Source organism: Pogona vitticeps, chromosome 3, assembly GCF_051106095.1.
Source record: "Pogona vitticeps strain Pit_001003342236 chromosome 3, PviZW2.1, whole genome shotgun sequence".
NCBI classification, from domain to species: Eukaryota; Metazoa; Chordata; class Lepidosauria; order Squamata; family Agamidae; genus Pogona; species Pogona vitticeps.
In genome coordinates this window covers 112,035,102-112,058,833 of record NC_135785.1, presented here as the reverse complement: position 1 = coordinate 112,058,833, position 23,732 = coordinate 112,035,102, and the positions used below count along the sequence as shown (strand labels likewise).

General features: G+C 40.3%; 1 protein-coding gene across 32 annotated transcripts in view; it reads right to left on the bottom strand.

The window, feature by feature from the left end:
* The window catches only part of KCNMA1 (potassium calcium-activated channel subfamily M alpha 1), a 668,230-nt gene that overhangs the window by 69,659 nt on the left and 574,839 nt on the right, over positions 1-23,732 (bottom strand). For all 32 annotated transcript variants that reach the window (XR_013543877.1, XR_013543878.1, XM_072995024.2 and 29 more), the window contains 3 exons: positions 11,326-11,449; positions 4,673-4,897; positions 1,978-2,170 (listed from right to left, as the gene is read on the bottom strand). Coding sequence is in view for 30 of the 32 variants with exons in the window: in XM_072995024.2 (XP_072851125.2) it covers positions 1,978-2,170; positions 4,673-4,897; positions 11,326-11,449 (542 nt within the window). In the remaining 2 variants the exon portion in view is untranslated. The remainder of the gene's footprint in view (positions 1-1,977; positions 2,171-4,672; positions 4,898-11,325; positions 11,450-23,732) is intronic.

Here is a 23,732-nt window from a genome sequence, read left to right as displayed (position 1 = left end):
TCAGACTTTCACAGGCAGAGATGTACACCAAACTCCTGCACCAACTTGGTATGCCAATGGGTCACTGATTTAAACGGGTTTATCTCACTCAAGTCTTCTTCTCTGTCAAAAGTGCATACAGTGTTCATATCTTATCCAAATGCCAATACTTGTGGAGATGAATGTTCAAACTGTACTCCCACACCATTTGAGGTATTAATCTTATGTGAAGGCAGTGCCTTGTGATTGCCTCATAGGCCTTATTCAGAACTGCAGTGTCTCAAATGGTTATCTGTGTTTAAAGTGACCAGATGGGCAAAAGAACCATCCAGTAAGTCATTTCCATGAGGAGCTCCTATGTAATGTGTCCAGGTTTTTAAAAACACCAATGCAAATAACCTTATAATAGGCACAGGGGGCTGTTTACACCAATAAGGGCTCTTTTCTACACAATTATTCTGTGTGGCCACAGTGGTGGCGGTGGTGGGGATAACAGTGAGAAACTATAGTACAGAAGGCCGGACAGATGATTGGCTCCTGGTACTTTAGGTTACTTTTTAATTTTTTTTTTACTTTTCATAAGTCTTCTTTTTAAACAGAAAAGTAGCATGTAAACATTGCTTCTACTGCTATAGTCAGTGTCGTGTTTTTATAGATGAGTGATTCTTAACATTTTTAAGTCACCGATCCCTCTGTGAATATGATGAAATCTATGGACCCCTTTTCCCAAAGTGAAATAATACTTACAGCATTTTAATTTGACTTAGAAAAAAGTAGTATTTTTTATTTTCCAGGAAGAATTTGGAAAACAAAACAAAACAAAATAACTGCACATTCCATGGCCTGGTTCATGGTTTTAAACCCCTGAAGCCCATCTATGAGCTCCTTAGGGTCCAGAGGTTTAAAAGTTCCTGCCAGAGATCCTCAATTCCTACATCCACTTCTTCCTTTCTTTTGTCACTCTTTTTCTAGTTCAGCCTAAGTATGAAGTCCTATCTGTTCAGATTAGCACTGGGGGTACAAGTAGAGAAGGAAGACTTTAAATTATCATTTTATAGGATGGAAAGGGTGGGGTTGCATTGATCACTGTAACTCTTCAGTAAGTGGGCACAACAAAGGTTTTTTTTTTTAAATGTAAAACAAATATTCTTTGCTAAAAGGTAGTGATTACTTTTGGTATGTATTGTGTTTTTACTGGTTTTATTTTCCATGAAGCAATATTTGACTCTGGCCAGACCCTTTCAGGGAAAAACAGCCTTGTTTGTTTTTACCACTTTTCAGAGTGTTTGTTTTTATGTGTGTTTTAATTCATTGTATGGCCTTAAATAGTAAAGGTGGAAAACAGAAATAATATGAAGTCAGAAGCAGGTATTGCATTAATCAATCATATTTTCTGATCTAGAAATCATAGGGTACTTTACAGAAACTGGGGCTTTTCATGCCTGCTTTATAAAAGGTCTCTTTATAAACTTGGCATTCTTCTTTCTTTATTACTCTTTAAAAGGTAATATTATTATTACAGTTATTATTAATGATAAGTGTTGGTATTGTGCTGTCTGGCATTTCACTGGTATCTTGTGGACAAAGCAAACACCCTTGTCAAACAGTATTTGCAATTATCCCGTTTTGCATCCAGCGTGAGTACAAGCCACCTCTGGCTCTGTGATGTGTGACAATGTGACTTTATTGCTATGAACTTCTAGGCTGCAGGATTCTCCAGATTTAGCAATCACCCATCTGAGAGGGAAATGAAATAAATTTCCCCACTCTGTCAATTGTCGTCTCCTTGCTAAGATCACCAAAAATTTGCTTTTGTGTATGTGCCCAGTGCAGTGCGGTGTTGCGACCGTCTCTTAAAAACCCATCATACCAATCAGCAGGTTTAACTGTCAAGCAAGCTGATGTAGGGTCCCTTTGAATTACTGAGTGAGGGATATTCTTCTTGCCAGGTCCTGTCCCTGTAGGCACTATAGAGAAGTATTATAGGGCAGTTCTTACCTTGGGAATTAGCCTGCAAGACCCCAATGCTGTCATCAAACTGCATAGACTTGATGTTGAGTGACGCCAAGATGCATTCCTTGTCCTGCAGCGAAGTATCATCAATATTATTCTGATTGGCTGACAGGATTACGCACATGTCGCAGAGGTTGATGTTGACAGCCCTTAAATCAGCTCGACTTAATGGTGTACCCTTCGGCAGAGAGAAACAGAGGGAGGGGAGGAGGGAAGGGAAAAGGAGGGACAGGGAAGAGGGGGAAAAACAAATTAAATACTGAGAAGGAGCTTTGGGAAATTATTTAGCAAGTATCCTTTTTACACTCTGACATTAAGTTGGTCTAACTATGTGCCAGGGAATAGAAGAAATGTGCTAATCTAAAGGGTAGTTGGTGCTGATGGCAGCATTTTAGCGTTAAGTCTCAATACTCAGTCAAGCTATTACTAACAAACAAGGAGCAGGAAGGATGCCAGAGTTATGCATCATGTCTGCAACACAGAATCATCTTGATTTCAGTCACCCTCATGTGGCAAGTTCTGGCTTTCTGAACCCTAGGGAGGGGTGTGTTGTAGCATCTGCCACTTGAAATATTGGGCCATGCAGGTCTTGGAGAAAAAAGTCCTGGTTTTAAGCAATGATGTTTTCTGAGCCATCAATGAAAACACGGTACAGAGTGCAATAAAAACAGGAAAAGTTAACCTTTATATATACACCCCCCCCTCTCTCTGTGTGTGTGTTAGATAGATTTCTGTGCATTACTGCATAGGGCAGTTCTTACCAATCTATCTAATTGGCTCCTTTATACATATCACACAGGTTTAAATATCAGTTTATATATTTAAACCTGTGTGATGAACACCTTTAAAAGAGAAAATGAGGTATTGAGCCAGCAAGCATCAACTGAATGCCATCCCCACCCGCCAGGAACAGATTCTCTGTCACACAATGGCCAAAATTTTGTTGCAGAGTTTTATTTATTTATTCATTGTATAGAACACATAATGTCCACAGTCATTTCTTAACTTAAAGCAATTCGCCTCCTTTTGCATAACTCTGCAACAGGCTTTTGGCCAATGGCTGACATGTTCCAAAGCAGCAGTGGTGTGGAAGGCATAACTGAATTTTACACAGAGGAAATGTGTGCCTATCCTCAATCAATGTTCCATATGGTAAGCTTTTTTCTTAATGCTCTCCCCACACAATGGCATACTTGCAAAATGCAAAGACCAGTGCATATTCCTTGAAAAGGACTCAAGGTGGCTTGCAACAATGAAAGACAATGAAAACAATGAGTACGCAACAGTGGTTAACATCATTAAAAGACGATATTTAACACTACGGACAATGAATAAAGAGGCCTCTTAAATCATTAACAGACAATATTATGGCAAAGATCAGTAAGTGTACATTTTTTCCATGCTATTCAGAGCTTCTACTTTGCAAGGTATAGTGTTTAAATGGGCACTTACAGATCTTTCCATGTAAAACATCTACAAGCCAAGAGAGTGTCTTTCGAAGCTAAAGCAGGTATGTGAATGCTGAGTAGGTGAGGCTCTATGCCCACCATTAGAACCTCTTAAATATGATGCTGAACCAAACAGAATCCACCATAGATATGTGCATTATGTATGCCCATCATCCTTATATTTTTTCTAATTTTCTCCTGATTTGTGACAAAGGGATGGCTCCTGAAATTGCTACAGCTTGAAAAGGTGTTAGAAAGAAGCCGATGCAAACATATATTTTGTACTGCAGGCTGGCTTTAAAATCATGTTGCTTTTTTTGGGGGGGGGGAGTTGGGGGAGAGCAACAAAAGGAAACAGGGAATATTAATGTAGAACATTTGATGTGGAAATTATTGTGATTCTCTTGCTGCCTTGCACCTTGGGCTGCTCGCTGGGTGTAAAGAGCAGCGTAATAGAAAGTGCACTGTAGTTAGCAGTGAGGCATAAATAGTGACACCAACTACTGAAGAATTGGGGCCCTTTCCATCATGGAGTCATGTCATAAAGAAATTCATATTATCTGACTGCATACACTGTTAAAAAGATGAAATGCCACTGTCAGGCTGTTAAATAAAGCAAAGCCAGCAGGCTGGCCTTTTGAAGGTCTTTATGGATGCAGATGGATTAGGTAGATAGACAAATAATACAAAATGTTTTCAAAGGTTTCATGGGCATAAATAATGCCATAAGTAATGACTGTCATGCTGTCAGAAAAAATCATAACATCAAAATGGGCTGCATGCGGGGCACTCAAGCAAGTGTTCAATAGATAACATAGCTAACATATTTGATAGCAGCAGAAATTCATCCTTGATGAGGGATTGAGCACGTCGGCAAATTTCTTCTAATAAGGTCTCCCAGGGCTTAGTTTTCATAGATACAACAAACAGGGAAAAGGCCAAGTCCTGAGGCCTATAACCAGACAAGAGTGAAACAAGGGAGCGCCTAAGATCAAAGCCGACACAATTCTGTTCAGTTGATGTCCAAGAAAGAAAGGAAGGAAGGAAGGAAGGAAGGAAGGAAGGAAGGAAGGAAGACAGAAAGAAAGAAAGAAAGAAAGAAAGAAAGAAAGAAAGAAAGAACGAAAGAAAGAACGAAAGAAAGAAAGAAAGAAAGAAAGAACGAAAGAAAGAAAGAAAGAAAGAAAGAAAGAAAGAAAGAAAGAAAGAAAAGTGGGTGGCATTAGACTTACAGGCAAGATTGAGACTTTGGGGAAGTTATGCATTGTTTCCCATTCCCTCCTCAGGTATTCAAGGGAGCCCACAAACACAATGTGCTTGAGCTCGTGGTAGTGGAAGTTGCTGGCTCTTAATGGCATCACAAAATTTCTTAATCCAATCAGTGCTGATGTCACATCTCCAAAAATGCAGACAACCACATGGCCACTTAACACTGTCATGGCTGCTTCACTTCGAGTCTAGAAAAGCAAAACAAATTCAAGGCAGGACAGCAATGCAGAGAAGTTATTTCTAAGGAAAAAGCATGTCAAGTAAAACCTGAATGTGCACACAGAGATATGATAATGTCAGTAGTTTCTTGCAGTTTATCTTAGTGATATTAACTATTGGTAGCACATTCAAAAACTGAAAGCAATCAGGATAGAAGAGATGGACCAACATTGTTCTTGGTCAAGGAGTATCCAGCACAGTTGGCAAGACTGTGTAATACAAGCCTGATACTTGAAACTGATCTAGGTATTACACACTTAGTATCCCATTAATAAAGTTCGTCACACTATCCATGTGAGGCATGGGGGAAGGAGACATAACATCTGATACACTAAACTTGATTTTCAAGGATATTCAGATAGACTCGTTCACAGAAAGTAATCCCTTGACAGACAGGAAATGTCTAAATCAGCCTTAATGTAACTCTTATGAATTATTGTGGGTTTAATGTATGGTTTATTGCTCATAATCTTAGATTCTATGGGAAATGATGGAGCGTTGCTGTTGTACATTGATCTCTATTGCCTGTTTCCCCCCTCCACAAATGGCATAGGCTGTGGGGCAAGGAACAAAGAATGACAAAGGATGCCTAAGTCTCCTTTCTGTAAAAAGGAACAATGAGCTAATGAATGTGCGTGTGCCACCCACACTTACATGTCGTCTGCATATTTGCACTGCAGGTAGACATGCAGAGCAAGCTCGATAAATCACAGACTCCTGGAATAATGGAGTTCAAAGGGGCCTATAAGGACATGGAGACCAACCCCACTGTCCAGTGCATGAATCCAAATCAAAGAATATCTGATAGATGGTTGTCTAAATTTCTCTTGAAAGCCTCCAGTGTTGGAGCACTCACCACCTCACAAGGTAATTTATTCCATTGTCATACTGCTCTAACAGTTAATCAGCTTTTCCTGATATTTAACCAAGATCTGGTTTCTTGTAACTTGAGCCCATTATTATGCACGGTGCACTCGGGAATGATTGAGAATTGATCCTGCCCCTTCTCTGTACGACAGCCTTTTGAGCACTTGATGATAGCTCAATCTCAGTAATCATCAGCAAAATAGCATAGAAAATACTTTCCATTATTGGACAAGCCAGGAAAAGCACTACACTAATAGTTTCTTCATATATAAATTAATTCTATACTCAACAACACACATACACTCACAGAATAGGTCCATCTGACAAATAACAAGTCACTCTCTCTTTTACCTGCCCTGTTCTTTCCTATAGGAAGCCCCTCCTTTCCCTTGCAATAAAACCACCTTTTCTTTTCTGCTGTCCTGAGCCAGCTCATGACCTGGGAATTTCAGGGTGGGGTGCCCCCCTTTTTCTGGTCATAAACCATCTATGTCACTGCCTTCCATGTGTGGTACCCTTGACCTGGATGTGCACACAGTGCTCCCTCCCTCTCTCTAAAAATCTTTCTTCAAAACTTCTGTGAGGTTGTGGTTTAATGTCACAACCCTCCTTCCAAAGGGTAGCCAAGTTGTATCTATTTGAAATTACATGTTCTCTGCAATCAAATGCCATCAACTTTCATTTTAACTCTTGTCTGTCCCTCTGCTGTCTTCCCTTGTGTCTCTTTTACATTGTAAGCTTTTGGGGCACAGCGACCTTCTTCCTCCACTGCCGTTAATTTCCAGAAATTGTGTAAGAAACAATGACATTCATGGTGCTGTATGAAACCACCACCATCACAGCAATCTTAACAGCAATTTGGAAAAGATTCTGGGCGGAATTCTATTAAATGGTATATAGGGGAGAGTGGAAATAGGTGTATACATGCAAGCAAATTCATGTGCATATGCACACCCACCCACACACTTAGGTAAAGGTAAAGGTTTCCCCTGACATTTAGTCCAGTCATGTCTGACTCTAGGGGGCAGTGCTCATCCTTGTCTCCAAGCCCTAGAGCCAGCGTTTGTCCATAGACAGTTTCCGTGGTCACGTGGCCAGTGCGACTAGACACGGAAAGCTGTTACCTTCCCACCGTGGTGGTACCTATTTATCTACTCGCATTTACATGCTTTTGAACTGCTAGGTTGGCAGGAGCTGGGACAAGCGACGGGAGCTCACTCTGTCGCGTAGATTCACTCTTACGACTGCTGGTCTTCTGACCTTGCAGCACAGAGGCTTCTGCGGTTTAACTTGCAGTGCCACCACGTCCCCCTACCCACACACCTAGGGTCCTCCTAATTGCAGAGGGTTTTTTTTAAAGGTTTTTCCTTGTTTTTAAAGGGGAGGTATTGTAACACCTCGAAACAAAGGGCAAAATCTTGTTGGTCATTTATGTTTGAGTAAGGGAAATTGAGGGGGCCAATTTCTGCTAATTAATGGTGTGCTGGTTGTCATGTTGCACACATGATTGCTTAATTAGGGATATGTCCAGGAATGCAACATCAACTCATTAACAAGCAGTAATTTGCTGCCAAGACTTATGCAGTTCCTGTTACACAAATGTACTTGTCAATGGGATTCTGATTTAATAATAATAAAACCCTAAGTATATGAGGAACTGGTCCACTGAGTATATGTCTCTTCTCAGAATTGCGCACTCTTCCACTAGAGCTTGACAAGATTTGTTGCCAAATGAAGTATAGTTTTGATGTCATGCAACTCAACCCTGTATACCACCACTGTATTTAATGGTTAAACCCCTCACACAAGAAAGCAGATAAGCAGATCCAGAAGGAAACAGGCAGATTTGAATCAGCCATGGAATTAAATAGAAATAATTAAAGCTAGAGACATATGGTAATTGTTAAGGAGATTTCAGTGTGGCATGATAGAACCATCAAAACCTGTGGTATTCACCCGTATGATTTCAGAATTGCCTGTGTCTTGCCTAAGTTGCCATTCTGCTTACAGAAATGCTTGACAACATGGAGGTTGACTATGTTTAACTGATCTTAAGCTACAGTTTGTACAGTCGCTACGAAAAAGGCCACATACAGAGAAACACACACACACACTTTCCTTGAGCAAATGGAGTAAATGAACATTAAGTCACAACTAGACAAGGAGGACACCCCAATGTCATTTTTTAAACATGCAAACTTTTTGAAGTGGAACATTAAGGTCATTAGCGTCATATCTGTTTGAAACACATTTAAAATATTCTAGCTGACATCTGTCGCCCTCAGTTATTTAACTACGTATGGGGAAGTTGTCTCTGGTGGTCTAATGAACAACACTGTGAAATACATATCAATTCAAACAGTTTCAAATCAAATTCATAACAGTTTACCCTGTGGAACTGACTGCTTTATTGATTGTTTAAATGCCAATACTGCAATTCCAGACAATGTCATGGTTATTATACAAACTCCCCAAGGATTCTGAGGAACATGGTTTTGTCTCACAATCGTTAAGAGTAAACCAGAGCTGCCACCATTATTGGTTGCACTGTTGAATAGTGCAGGGAAATCTGGAGAAAGCAGACACTGGGGGGGGGGGGACACTTGCTGCAACTACAACAAAGTGAGGACCCACCAGAGATTTCACTTCACATATCATCAGTTTTATCTATAAGATGTGCAGATCCTCCTCTTTGATGCAAGCACACGAACATAAATGGCACAAACATGCACTGAACCTAACAAACTAGGAGAGGCCTTCTAATTATATTTAATTAGTTGAGTCAGTATGATGGCCGGTCCCAAAAGGAATAAAAAGAAGATAGAGAGAGACTAAAATAAAGAGGGTGATACATGGATGTTAGCTTCACACATCTGATTTTCTGAGGGAAGAATGTTAAGATACAGGAGACATAGGGCAGCTGACAAAAAAGGCAGCACTATGTTGTTATGTAGTAACACCCTCAAATGTCAGACAATGGCCTATGGGAAGGGGCAAAGAAATACACATTATGACACAGGGTATGACGATATGGCACAAAATTGTAAACTCCACAGGAAAACTTTTTTTAACTATCAGCAAAAAATGTTTGGTCCAAAGGTCACTCATAAATATTTCTATGTATAACAGTAAAGTTTATTATATTCATGGCTGCAGTATTAATCAGATTAACTATAGGTAAATGAAGTAACTCATAAATTACACATAGAATGTTTGATTTTGATGTTAATACTATGAAGGCTATTTAATCATTTTAATGGCCTGCTTATGATGTATCTATTTTAATGGACATACATACATGACTTCTTCATCCTATGGATTTTCCAAAAAAAAAAAAATACTTGCATGGACTTATCAAAAAACCTAATGCCCAGACTTCCGGCTTGACGTGGCGACGAGACAGCAGCAGGAGGACAGAGCTCTGTCCCCCGGGCTGAATTCTGACCTTGTTTGGGACACCATAGGGTGTTGAAACCACCCTGGAGGGGTGGTGAACTGGGGGGGAAGCCTGTTGATCACGGGGGGGGGCGGCGGCCACCCCCATTCAATCCAGGAAACTCCCTAATCAGCCAACGGGCAGAAACAAGCAGACTCGGCTCGCTTGCGAGTCATCAGCAGCCGGCTAAGAAGCAACAATCAGCATCTGGCATCGTTGTTTACCATCGGTGAGATTTTTATAACTAATTGCTTATACCCCTGGAGGAAATAATTCCTATATATGGAAAAAAAGAATTGCTATCTCATCACAGAAACTATAAAGCGGCAAAAAATCTGGTGAGAGGGATAGCTGATGGAAAGGAAATAACTTTTGAAAATACATTTTAAAAATATTACAGTTTGGTGCTGTGAAGCTTGAGAAACTTTCCTGTGAGTTATACTTGATAAATCTGGACTCTGTTTTGACTACCTGAAGTCTTTTGGCATGGAGCCTAGGAGCGGTGACCTTGAGCACTCTGCTGTTATTTCCTTTTGACCTTCTTTGTGGCAGGCTGGAAAATTAACCCTAAAGTGGACTTCTAAGGCCATCAGGCCGTGGATACAAATATTGCACCCTACCCTGGTATTTTGAGGGTTCAAATTTGGTTCAGGCCTATCTAGCCAAAGCGGAATTTTTGAAATGACTCTGGAAACTTTGAATATTTGTTTATAACCATTTGGGCAGCTGAAACAGAATGGCACAACAAGGACAATTTTGGAATGAAATAAAATCTACCCTTCAAACAATATTAGATACAGTGAGATCTCATTATCAAGAGGCCGAATTATCCAATCAACATCAGAATAACTATAGTCCGCAAGCAACAGGGAATAACAAAGAAGGAAATGGGAGTATCTCAGATGATGTATGCCAATCAAAGCAGCAGCTGGAGGAAGTTAATCTAAGAGAAATATTAGTCTTGGACCAGAGGAGAGTACTAGGGGAAGACAAAGGGAAAAAAACAGCAAAACTAACCAAAAAAAGCCTGGAAGACCCATTGAAGATAGACCAAGCACATAAAGAGTTAGTGGACATAAATCAGATCTACAAAATGGTTTCAGAGGACATGAAAGATGACAGAATGCTTAGAGACACAGAAATATTAAATGACAAAAGAGAAATTAGAGAGGGAATTACCAAGAAAGATGAAAAAAAGGAAAACAAGGAAGGGCCCCTTAATATTGAAAACATGTATATATTTATCATCTGGAACTGTAAAAGGGTATATTCTGTATATTAAAAAGGAGAATTAAATTGAAATAAGGGAGTCCTAATCAGGGTAAAGATGTAATATGGTGGTTTTTTATTTTAGGTAAACTAAACTAGATATAAAGCTGGGTCATGGAACTGGAACCACTTTCAATAAGAATGTTATTAGAAGACCTTGAGAATTTTCTATAATATGAAATATTATGATGGTAGTCATATTATATACTAAAATTTTTATATGAATGGTTTGAATGTTTGAAAGATGTTTGGAATTTGGGGGGATAAGCGGGAAGACACTGAGATGTAAAAAACAAATAATTGTAAGCAAAACATGTAACACGATGTTTGACAAGCACAAAACAATGTAGATAGATTGAAAAACCAATAAAATGTTTATTTAAAAAAAACCTAATGCCCACAGATAATGTATAAATATGTTTTACCTCCTCAGCATTACTAGTATAGTTATCTGGTTTTCCATGAGGACTTAGTGCTCTCATGTCTTTGCATCTAAGTTCTGCCTAACATATGGAAGATTATGGCATCAGGTACCATAAGAGGTTGACTGTGATGCCAGAACAGGTGCCCTGGCCATAGTATATAGACATGGCACACACTCACAAAAAAAACACCAAAACAAAATAAAAAAACAAAAAACCCTCAAAAATTAGCACATCCATTGTGGAACTATTACCACACATCATGGATTTTTCATCCTTTGGTTAATTAAGCACGTAACTGCATATAAAGAAAATAATGAACAAAAAAAAAGTATAACAAATGCAGGACAGTATAGTTTGATTGCATGATGTAATCTAGCAGGTGTTCCTTCCACATACTCACCAAAATAACTTTATCTATCTCCTTGGCTGGACACCAATGAAACATTCCCGTGGAATCGTATCTTTTCACATTGCAGTCCATGTTGTCAACTTGCTCATTTCCAGGTATTAATAAGGGGTCATGTCTAAGGAAGAAAATACATCAAGGTTAACACCAATGGAACTCTGAACAAGGAGCAGTGTATGTAATACATTTTGACACACCTCCTTTCAGAAGGCTAATGAAGAGATGAAATTAGCTTTCAACAAGGAACACTGAAAGACAGAGAAAAAAGGAACAATCTCACAATAATCTTCTATTAACAGCAATGTTTAGTCATCACCTGAAAATGCATAAATGTTTTTGCCCTCTCTTCCTTCCTCATTTTCCCCAAATAAGCTTCACAAGTGTCTCTTTTAGCATCTGCAGTGAAGTGGAAGGGGTAGGTATGAACCCCCATGCTGAATGACTAGCATGAGGATAGAAAGCCAATTGCTTGCTTTTACTACATATAAGTTCTGACGTGACGGTCTTCGAAGTAAAAGCTTTAACAGGCTGCGCTTTAAATATTTTAGCAATTTGCCCAATCATATTTTGCTTTCCCAAACTGAAGCCCTTTAAAGATTCAGCAGTATGTCATTTTACAGCAAACTGACTAACAAATGCCCACATCTGGAATACATGATTTTAATATTAAAGAACAATGGCCATTTTCTATGACAGCTGTAGTATCTGTGGCAAGCATTAAAACATTTCTTATACTATAATAATACTAATAATAACAAGGAGGGGGAGGGGAGGAAGTTGGCAGGGTGCCTTTTGACTTCACATACTCAAGATGAACCAAATCTTGGTTCAAATCAAAACAATTGTTGAATCAAAACAATCATAAAACTAGGTTTTGCATTCCATGACCTCAACTTCCAGTGAGCTACATTGTTCTTCAACTCCCAATTTCTATGAGGTAATGCAGATTTCAAGATTTCTAGTATCCTGGCATCCCTCATTTTTGAAAACCAAAAAACACCATCAGAAAGAAGATGGAAATATAGTAGGGGTATCTTCTAATTTTGTGTTCACAAGGTTTTCCTAGCCACAATGAAAGTGAATCACTTCACTTGCATTTGAGGCAATTACTGTATAAGACTGCCTTGAGCCCTTCGGAAGATATTTCTCTTCAAATTCTTTTACAGAGGAAGTCTGTAGAGTGATCACAAAGGAGACAGCTTTCTTCAGAACAGCAGGGCACCAACTGAAATGCCTTTCCTAAAGAGTCTGAATGGTACCAACACCAAAGTCTTTTTTTCAAGTTTTGTTGCTGTTGTTTGTTTGTTTTTGAGGGGCTGGTCAAAATGTTTTTCATTTTGCTTGTAATTTACTTTAGGTAGGCTTGTTAGCCCATTCTAATTTTTATTTTATTTATTTGTGTGTTTTTTAAAAAAATCCTGCCTTTCTCCTTAAAAAGAACTCAAGGTGGCTTGCATCATTAAAAAGACAATATTTAAAAGTTAAAAACAGTAGGTATACAAATATTAAAAAATAATTGAACAAGTACAGTGGTGCCTCGTATAACGAGTGCACCATTTAATGACGAATTCGCATAGCGATCCATTTTTTGGGATCACTAATGCGATCGCATTCCGATGCCTAGATAGGCAAAAGCTCGCGTTGCAATGATCGGTAAGCGTTTCGCTTACCGATCTTCACCTAGCGTTTTTTTAAAATCAGCTGTTCGGCGGTTCCAAAATGGCCACCGGAACACCCAAAATGGCCGCACGCAGCATTTTTGCGCCCTGCCCTCGCTTACTGAGGGCGCGAAAATGCCTGCGCTATGGAGGAACATCGCATAACGGTGAGTTTTGGGCCCAATGGGCTTTTTTGTTTCGTATAGTGATGTTTCCCCATAGCGATGGTTAATCCGGAATGGATTAACCTCGCTATGCAGGGCACCACTGTATTACATTAAAATCAGTAATAAGATCAATATTAAAATATGTTTAAACCAACAGAGTGCATCAATTCATTTTAAAACCCCTCACAGACCACCAGTCATCAAGGAAAAACCTGCGTGAAGAGAAAAGTATTTGCCTGCCTGTGGAAGGACAGCAAAGATGGGGCCAGTCTGGCCTCCTGTGGGATGGAGTTCCAGAGTCTGGGAATAGTGACAGATAAGATTCTCTCCCATGTTCCCATCAAGCACACCTGTGAGGGTCGTGGGACTGAGAGAAAGGCCTCCTCTGATGATCTTAATGCCTGGGCAGGCTCATAGAGGAAGATGCAGTCTTTTAGACAGCTTGAATCCAAGCCATTTAGGGCTTTATAAGTTAAGACCAGCGCTCTCAATTTTGTGTCTGGAAACAGATTGGCAGACAGTGGAGCTGTTGTAACGGGGTGGGGGTGTGGTTTCACATGATCCAGCCTAGTCAGCAATCTGGCTGCTGCATTTTGGACTCTCTGGAGTTTCTGAACACTTTCCAAAGGTAGCCCCACGCAGAGCATGTTACAGTAATCCAGCTGAGATGTAACTAGGGCATGTGTCACCGTGCTCAGATCAGCCCTCTCAAGAAATGGGCACAGCTGGCTCAGTAGTTTTAGCTGTACTAAGGCACTCCTGGCCACCACCAAAACCTGGGCGTCCAGGCTCAGAGATGAATCCAGGAGCACCTCCCCACCAAGCTGCGCACATGTGCTTTCAAAGGGAGAGTAATTTCATTCAGCACAGGCTGCAACCCTATTCCTTGATCTGCTTTTCAACTGACCAGGAGCACCTCTGTCTTTTCTGGATTCATTTTCAGTTTATTTGCCCTCATCCAGTCCATTACTAACACCAGACACTAATTTAAAACTGAAACAACTCCCTTGATTTAGATGGAAAGGAGGGACAGAGTTGGGTGTCATCAGCATACTGGTGATACTGAACCCCAAAACTCTGGACAACCTCTCCCAGTTCTTTCATGTAGATGTTAAATAGCATAGGGGGCAAAGCAGTTCCCTGAGGGACACCGCAGGTCTATGGCCAGGGTGTTCAAACAGGAGATTGAAATTGATCTAGATCATCTGTCTCATCCAGGAATCCCTCCAGCACCTTTCCTAATAATGGGACATTAGAGATTGGCTGGTAATTACCCAGTATTGTGGGGTCTAAGGAGGGCTTTTTCAATTATGGCTTTATTACTGCCTCCTTTAAGCAAGCTGGGACCCCACCCTGATACAAGGAGGCATTCACTGCCCTCTCAGCCAGTCCCTCTTTGGCAGCTTTTTAAGCTGGGAAGGGCAAAGGTCCAGGAGAGAAGCCTTCACCTCTCCAGTTTTGCTGTTCTTCGGGGCTATGATGGTTTTTGAAATCATTAATTCTTATTCTGTGTGACTAGTTAGGTCATAATAATTTGCTTTGTTTTGCATAGTTAATTGGTCTTGACTTTGCATCTATAAAAGATAAGTAAAGAAAGATGAACAAGGATTCTTCATCAGTAAGGAAGAAAAAGCTTTGTTTGGAAGATGCACCACTCTCCATTAAAAAGATCACCCTGCAAAGCTCAGGCGCAAATAATGATTAGGGGGCACTGCTTTTTGGTGTCCCATGTAGATTAATAAGTGCACAAATGGACAGATTAGCTAAGTTTTGCTTTCTTTCCCATTTGAATGCTTACATGCCTTGTTTTTTGTACTGAATATTTCAAGAAATGTTAATATTTTGGTAAAACTGTACAACAAACAGGAGATTCTCAGCCATCTGTACAGGATTAATTCAGTGAGCACAGGTGGTCTCAACAGACAGAAGATTGTGTTGTACTTGCCCATAATTGTCTAAAGGTTAGAAGTCTAACAGAGAAAAAAAATGGCAACCCAAATTCAACCACAAGGAACATAAAGATTCTAAGAACTCAAAGCCTTCTACTTGGAAGGGTAAGTCTATCAGTTTATGTGTTTGTTTGTTTGTTTTTAATTAAAACCTTTCCTTTCCAAATTATGTCATTGTGAATTCTGGAAAACTACAATAAAGAATAAACAAAATTTGCTCACACTCCTACTCTGTCTAGTACACAGTCTGCGACAGAAATCAGAGCTATGATGCATTGATGATAAAAGTGCTTTTAAACCTGGACAGTTCTATATCTGCTGGATTAGTGAAATCATATGAACTTCATATTTGGGGAGTTCCTCAAATTAATCCCTTCAACAGGCCTACACTGGATTTTGACTAAATAAAATTAATATGCTGTGTCTCCCCAATCTAATTGAGTCCAGGAAAATACCTCTTACTGAAAAGAACTGAAATGGAGACTTTCTGAAAACCTTTAATAAAGGGCAGCAGGGAAATGCCACTTGACTAATATTAAGATTATTATTTTAAGCCTAATGGCCAGAATTTCCAAGTTTTCAATGCACAGCGATAGCCATAAATCCGTGCAAAGAAAGAAACAGAAACCAAATGCATGTGTTTCCGAAAAGCTAGCAAGCACTTTTCTCACGTCTGTATCTTGAGCCATATAAATAGCTCTCTGTTCTTATGGCAAAAATTATGTGCGCCTGAGTTAAAGCGGAGAGGAAAGTACAATCTTTTCAGGGTTTTGCGGAGCATATAATGCCACTTATCATCAATTAAACTCAAGAGCGACACTAAATGCCATGCTACAGCTGCAAACCTGAAAAGCCTGCCTGGAAGACAACAGCCTAAAGCAAAACCACAAATCCCTTTTCCAGCAAACCTGCTGTGAGATAACCAGCATTATATTTTAAAGAGCACCGCTCTCCTTGCAGCCATTTACAAGTACTCTAAACGCATTCAATTGGCATTTTCAACTTTGGAACTTCTTCTGACTGACCTGGAAAAAGAGGGAAACAATCAAGAGAACGAAAAAGGACTCTTTCCTTGTTCAAATATTACCATTTAATCCCATTAACTCCCTTTTCAATTTCCCTCTGGATCTTCTGCACTTCCATTACTTAAGTAAGATGGCCACATGGCCACCAGTGGTTCAAATACATTTTCATCACGATGTCTATAAATGATTTTTGGTCACCATGCCACCTGTCAGTAAAAATGAACTAAAGTAAACAATAAGAATAACAATATATTTTATAACTATAGTTGGTAACTGGACAGAATGGCCCAATCCTGATCAGGCTACAATTTTAGCTTTGTTTGGGTGTAGGCACCACGTAACTCAGTGAGACAAGAGCAGAAAATGTATTAGCAAAGTTTGATCTAAAACTATAGTGCCTTTATAGTATCTACCTATCCAATGAAATCTTTTACAGTGGTGGGAAAAGGAAAAGGCTTGTCAATTCCTTGCACTAGAACCTTTACTAAAACAGCTACTAGAACGTTATCATGGGTAATTATATAAGCCCATACAACCTTCATCCACCAGAACCAGGACCTCCCATCAGCGTTTATGTGTCAAGCAATTTGATACTTCTCATGTCCACCTTAAAAAACCTTTATTGTACTGCTGTCTCAGAAGCGTTACAGATCAGTACTAGTTGCCTTATTGAGGAGATATTTCTTTTCACAGCTGGTAAGTTAATACAACCCAACTGCAAGCGTTTTATCTCTGCTCTTGGTGACAGCATTTTTATAGAGCTTCATTGCCAGAGCAGGGCTGCGTTATTCAACCTTTTATTTATTTATTTATTTATTTATTTATTTATTTATTTATTTATTTATTTATTTATTTATTTATTTATTTATTTATTTATTTATTTATTTATTTATATTAGATTTTTATCCCGCCCTTCTTGTCTACTCAGGGCAGCTTACAATAACATTATTCATAAAATGGTTAAAACAACAATTAAATCGACAATGAAATATTAATCACGATGGGAAATTATAAACAAAAACTAAGTAAGAAGTAAAAGTCAAGTATTGACAGGAGGGAAGGCCTGCCTAAAGAGCCAAGTCTTTAATTGGCTCTTAAAAACACCCAGCGAGGATGCCAGGTGGATCTCTGATGGCAGGCTGCTCCAAAGTCGAGGGGCCACTGCCGAGAAGGCCCGGTTTCTAGTTCTTTCTTTCCGGGCCTCTCTCGGTGTTAGGCCCCTCAGACGTCTTTCCTGGCTATAGTGAGTGACTCGAGTAGATCTAGCTGGGAGAAGGCGTTCTGCTAGATATCAAGGTCTTAAACCGTTTAGGGTGTTATATGTCATCATTAACACTTTGAAATCAATGTGGAAATGAATGGGCAGCCAATGCAAGGCAGCCAGAGTGGGAGAGATATGCTGGTGTTTTCTCGTCCCACTAAGTAATGTGGCTGCTGCATTCTGTACCATTTGAAGTTTCCGCATCAATCTCAAAGATAGCCCCACGTAGAGTGCATTACAGTGGTCTAATCTCGAGATTACAGGGGCATGGACCAGAGTGGTGAGGGCCCCACCATCAAAATAGGGACACAGCTGGGCAATCTGCCATAGATGGTAATAGGCAGAGCGGACCACTGACACTACCTGGGTTGCCATGGTAAGCCCCGGATCCAGATGTACTCCCAAGCTGCGAACCTCACTCTTTGAGGTGAGAGTCACCCCCCCCCGAAAAGAGAGGGAGTTTCCCAAACTGCCAATAGTGGGTCCACCCACCCTCAGGACGTCCGTCTTGTCCAGGTTCAGCCTCAACCCATTCTCCTGCATCCATTGCAGTACAGCCTCCAGACAGCGCTGAAGGGACAGAACGGCATCCAGTGAAGTAGGTGAAAAGGTTGCTGTTGCAATGATCTATTCAGGGATTTCCTCAAGAAGTGACGAAAACACAGCAGTTGCCCACTCTCAAATTTAGTTTAAATGTTGCTGCATGAGGTCTATATTTAGTGAGTGCCTGTACGGAAGACCACCTGGGAATACTGTATCTTGAGCTGGGGGGTTAGACAGGAGATGGGTCTAACCCCCCATCTCCTGTCTAATGGGTGGGTGGGTGAGTGAGTGAGTGAGTGTATACAGACACTGAAATTAGCAAGTCTATCATGAAGACTCTTGCAATAATTTAAATCATGCACGTTGACTATAATCATAGTTCTCTACCAGCAGTATTGTAACCATGCAAACTTCTTCTTACAACTTCATAAACCTAATTTAGGGACAACTGAAGTAAAAAGATAATGACTGAGAACATATTTGAACACAGTACTACCTTTCCAAGACCATATAGTCATTTATTAATTGCAGATTCCTAATATAACAAGCCAATTAGACATGCAATAGTGGCCAGATTAGATATGTAATTTCTTTACATACTGTGAAAAAAATAATAAGGTCCACCTCTGCATCTGTAGTACCACTGGTATGAATGCATGTCCAGTTCACAGTGTTATTCCCCCAGCCGAGTACAGCATTAAGGTAGATGGTTGCATCTCCACATCAAGTTACCTAGAACACAGGAAAAAACTGGGGCAGAGACATGCCAGGCAAGGCTCGCCAATTCTCTGCCCCAGATTCCACTGTGAAGCTCCCCTGGGCTTTCATTACAAATATTCTATGCATGTATAGAACAAGAGTATAATCTCCTCCTCAGCTGCAGGAAGGCATGTGTCTAGCACAAAAAGTATATATATATATTTTCCTCCAAAAAGAGAGGGAAATTGTGTGAATCTGACAAAAAACATATGCCATCCTGTTCGATGTTAACTGTGCCTACATCATAGTGCTAATGCCACCTTTTCCTTCATCATGGAAAAAAGTTTCCTGGCCCAAATAAATTTATGAATCAGGCCAATTGTCTCCTGTGGAGAGACAGACTTTGACTGAACAAATCTACAGTTTCTAACTCTCAGGTACTAAATATACTGATTTAGTTGGATTGGGGTGTTTCTCCTTGAAGGGGGAGCAAGGAGGCCCCACAAACATGTACCATCTCTAGACATCTCATGCCTTTCATATTTTCTCTTACAACCGCCCTAACAAATTGTGGCAATTAACATGCTGTTAGTGTTAGATGTAGGCAGCGAATGCAGGTGCTAATAATTGAAAAAGCATTTAGAGCTTTTACACCCCAGCTGAATATTTCATAATCTGCTGCATGTTTTCGTATTTGCTCAGTGGGTCTCTGTCACTTCAATCTTCCCTGACTGCTTTGACTGGCGCTCCAAAGCTCCATCGAGCCAAGACTGACGGCTTGTCACAGGCAAACTCCACTGACTACTGTGGCGGCTCGCTGGGACTGGCTGCAAAGGTTGTCACGCTGCTCTGATGGAACTCAGCAAATGTTTTGTGACTAATACACCCAACATTTGTCAGCTAACATTAGCCATTCCCCATGACCCTCTTCAGTCTGTACCAATGGCATTAGGTTGTAATGAGAATATGTAGCCTTTGTATGCGTGTTACACTAATGACGCTTTCTGACTGACCTTTACTTTCATGAGCTTAATCGGGAACACAATTTCCAAGGTTTCAGAGCACATGGGAAGGCAGCTTTATCAGGTAAAAATTGCACAGTGCTAAGGAAAGAAACCTATACTTCTCACTCTGCTCTTAGCATTCCGAACTCATTTAGCAGCTAATAACTATCTTGCATTGGCCAGTAAGTGAGAAACTGGCCACTTATGCCCTAATGTCCAGGGGGAACATTATGAAGACCTGGGTCTTAGTTCGACCATTTCTTCAGCACCCCTTTACCTTTCAGTTTGTTTCCAGCTAATGTTATTCTTTAAGGAGCACACGAAAATTCACATTTATGTTCATGTTATCTCTGAATATATGCAAAAGGATTTTTTTCTTTACAGTCTGAATTTTGGTTGGCTACTTTTCTTAATATCCATTTTTGCTGGGAGTTAGCACATTAAAATCTGAAGAAGTATGAAGATCAAAACATAAATGCATTCTGTTTCATCTGTTAAGTGCTAAAGTACAAATTAGCTCAGATTGTTTTAAAATGTGGAACCCATGTATAACCAAATTTGCAAAATACAGTGCATGTTGCACCTGAATGTTATGGTATCTTAAGTGCTGCTTAGGCTTTGCTGCCAAAGTTTCCTACACAAATGAGATTCCTCTTATCACTCTCAAATGAAAAAAAAAATGCATGTAGGAATGATATACGTAAGTATAACTTAGCTTTTAGCTTTACCATTTATTAAGTGCTGCATTTTGAATTTAGGCAATTTGTCAGCATAAGGAAACACCTAAAAATAATACTAATGAACCATTGTTCAGTGAAAGGGTCTTTTAATTGACCAATTACATGTCTTATCTATAAATGAATATTTTCTATAAACTGGACACCTATGATCATTCAGCATATATTAACCTGAGGGAAAAGTCAGCCAACATTATTACAATTTGATAAACCATAGCTTTGGATGCTGCTTCTCCCATGGAAGCACTACCTGTGGTAACATTCAGTGACTCTCAAGGAAGATCTAGGAAGAAGGAAACTAAACAAACCATGATCTAACTGTATGTTTGGATTACAAATCAGACCTTGGAGTCTAAGAATCCACTGAAACAAATTTTGCAGGTGACAATTTTGTTACAGTAAAATCAAGTATTGTGGCACCTTATAGACTAACAAGTTTTAAATCGCTTTGGCAACTAGCTATTAAGTAGCCTAATTCTGCCAAAGGCTGTAGCCCTAGGCATGTTTATTTTTGCTTCATTACACAGGAATAATCTTAACTATAGTTTATTAAAATGAACCAGCTTCATAAAACATCATTTGAAGCTGGCTAGTTTTAGTACACTATAGATTAGACCAGGGGTCACCAAACATTTTAGTGTGAATGCCACATCATGTATGTTCCACATTTTAAAGGGCTGAAGGAACACAGACACGTATGTACACATGCATGCACACATGCACAGACCTGAGCCTGCAACATTCACCGGGCCTATAAAAAAGCAAGGCAGGCTGGTGTGAAGGTTCGTTTTTAGGGCTCTCCTTCTCTCCAAATAAACCTCGAGACGGTTTTAAATCAAACCATTGCTCTGTGTTTATTAACTTAGGAACTGGTATAGAAATATCAGCAGGTTTAACTTCAAATGTCTCTTACGGCTGGAACGTAGCCCGCAAGGGTGTCCATGAACTGTTCTCAAATGGGTTAAGTCCCAAGGTCCACCTAACACTCTTTCAGGCTCTTGGGTCTCAGCCTCATCTTCGTCAGGGGTTAGAAGTGGGAGGGTCTCCTCGTCTCCAAGCCAGCCCCATAGGGGAGATCCCTCTCCTTGCTGCTCAAGCCACGGTCCGGGTAGAAGCCCATCTTCTGGAGCTCCTCCAGATGCCATGCCCGTTTTGCCTCTTGCTCCCTGAGGATCCGCTCCTTCTCCTCTCTCAACTTCTTCCTCCACTCTTTAGTCTCGGACTCACCCCAATATGATAATCTCTGGGATAGTCCCTGCCGCCGTCTCTTTTCGGCCTCTGCATGCGGGACGTGGATCTGTTCCCATTTACCAGCCCACGGGTCCTGCACCTATATCTTCTCCCAACCCCCCCCCGGTATATCGTCCCGGGTCGCTCTTATATCCCCTATTCCCACCTCTACAACCGACCGTTGATCCGTTCCCACCTTTTCCCAGTTGGTCTGGGTAGCCACACATAACCCCCTCATTCCCAGAACCAGATCCCAAGTATCTACCCCCTGGTGCTTCCACCCTTTATCCCTCGCAGACTCCTCCAACTCCTGGGTATCAGTGCTTCGATGTTCTTTCCAAGGGGGAGAGGGTGGCGGGGTGGTCTGAGTCTCCCTATGAACCGTGGGGAGCGACGGCACTCCCATAAACGCCTCCTGTCTTGGCTTTGGGACTTCACAGCTGGATGTGGCCTGCAGGCCATAATTTGGAGACCCCTGGTTTAGGCAAACCACAGTTTTTACAGTTTCAGATCTAATGCTGAACTCCAGTTAGTTAAAAACATAGGTAAAGCCTTTCAGCTTCTTCCTTGTACATGCATCCACAATGAAAGGAAGGTGAGTGAGCCAATGCTCATTTGTACAATGCTGAGCTGTAGTCAAACATGATATCCAAGTGAAGTCTATGTACCAGCAGTGTCCAGCCCAGACCCAAAGGATGCTGTACTATTATCATGTTGATCTATTCCATGGAGAATTTTCCTCTAACCGTTCCATGGAATTCAAGGGGCAAGGGCTGGGTTTGCTTTCTCTTACTGTAACTAGTGAGGCCACTATAGGTATTTTGCAGTAGGCATTTAAGAGGGCATTAACCCTGGACTGCTCAGTGAATTAGCTTTCTGGCTATAGGACACTATGTGTCGAGGAAGAAAAGTCAGCATGTGTGACCTTGGGCAAGCTGCCCAGTCCTAGAATGACCACAGAAGAAGGGAATGGTGAACCACTTCTGACTATTCTCTAAGTAGAAAACCCTAAAAAGAGTCACCATAAGTCAGAATTGACTTTACCGCACACAATTATTACTACTACTACTATTATTATTAACCCTGCTCAGCTTTCATGGACTGCTGCAATGCTCTCCCATACGGGTTTAAATGAACAATGCCCATTGGGCGCAATCATGCATGGTGAAAACTAGAATGATTCTCAACCTCTCTTATGGATGGCTTATGTTTGGAGATTCTAGAATTTCAACGCATGCAGTGGTTGTAAATGCAAATTTAGCTCAGATGTTTATTTGAAAATCTCCCTATACTCTTCACAATCAAAACATGGATGTCCAATTTACAAGCAGAATACTTCCACATACATGGGAGCCCTTCACTTTCATTGTAAGACGAGCCACTATGGGAATAAAGTAACGCAAGTAAGAATCTCTATGGAAGTTTCTCTGTATTTTTTAATCTATATTTCTTTTCAGTAATTGGCATGCATTGGGGTATAGTTACCATTACATTATATGATGTATGAATGAATTTACTGGGGATCTTGTGATTGGTGAATACCTATTGAAATGTACAATTTGTTTATTTTCCTTATAACATCGGCCGCTATAGATTATGCTTCTCAGTTCTGCACTTTAACTTCCCTGGAGATGTTCCAGATCATAAACCTGTTTATTTTCTAGAAATGGTGGCAAAAGTTCTTGTCCAAAGTCTTTATGGACAGGGATAAGGATGGAAGTGGAGGCAGAGTTGCCATGTGGTAACTTGCTCCAAGACTTTGGGATGGTGTAACCAAATAAGACATACTACATTTTATTTATTTATCCAAGGCATATATTTTCCTGTTCCAGACGTTAGCATGAAAGAAAAGGTTTTGTTTAATACAATTCAGAATTTAATTAAATAAATAGAATACAGTGCATTTTTGTAGGTCCACATCCCTGCTAAACAACAGTGGGACAAATATGGAGAAGATCATGCAAGCAGACACTTTTTTGTACTGCATTCTTGTATTTATTCATAAGCAAGTCTCATTATATTTTCACAAACCTCGCAGAAGTGCTGTCTTTTTCCCTGCCACTTTGCTGGACCTTGGCAATCAAACTCAAAGCAAGTGTTGCATGTCCTCTTTTGGTTGGCAAGGGGC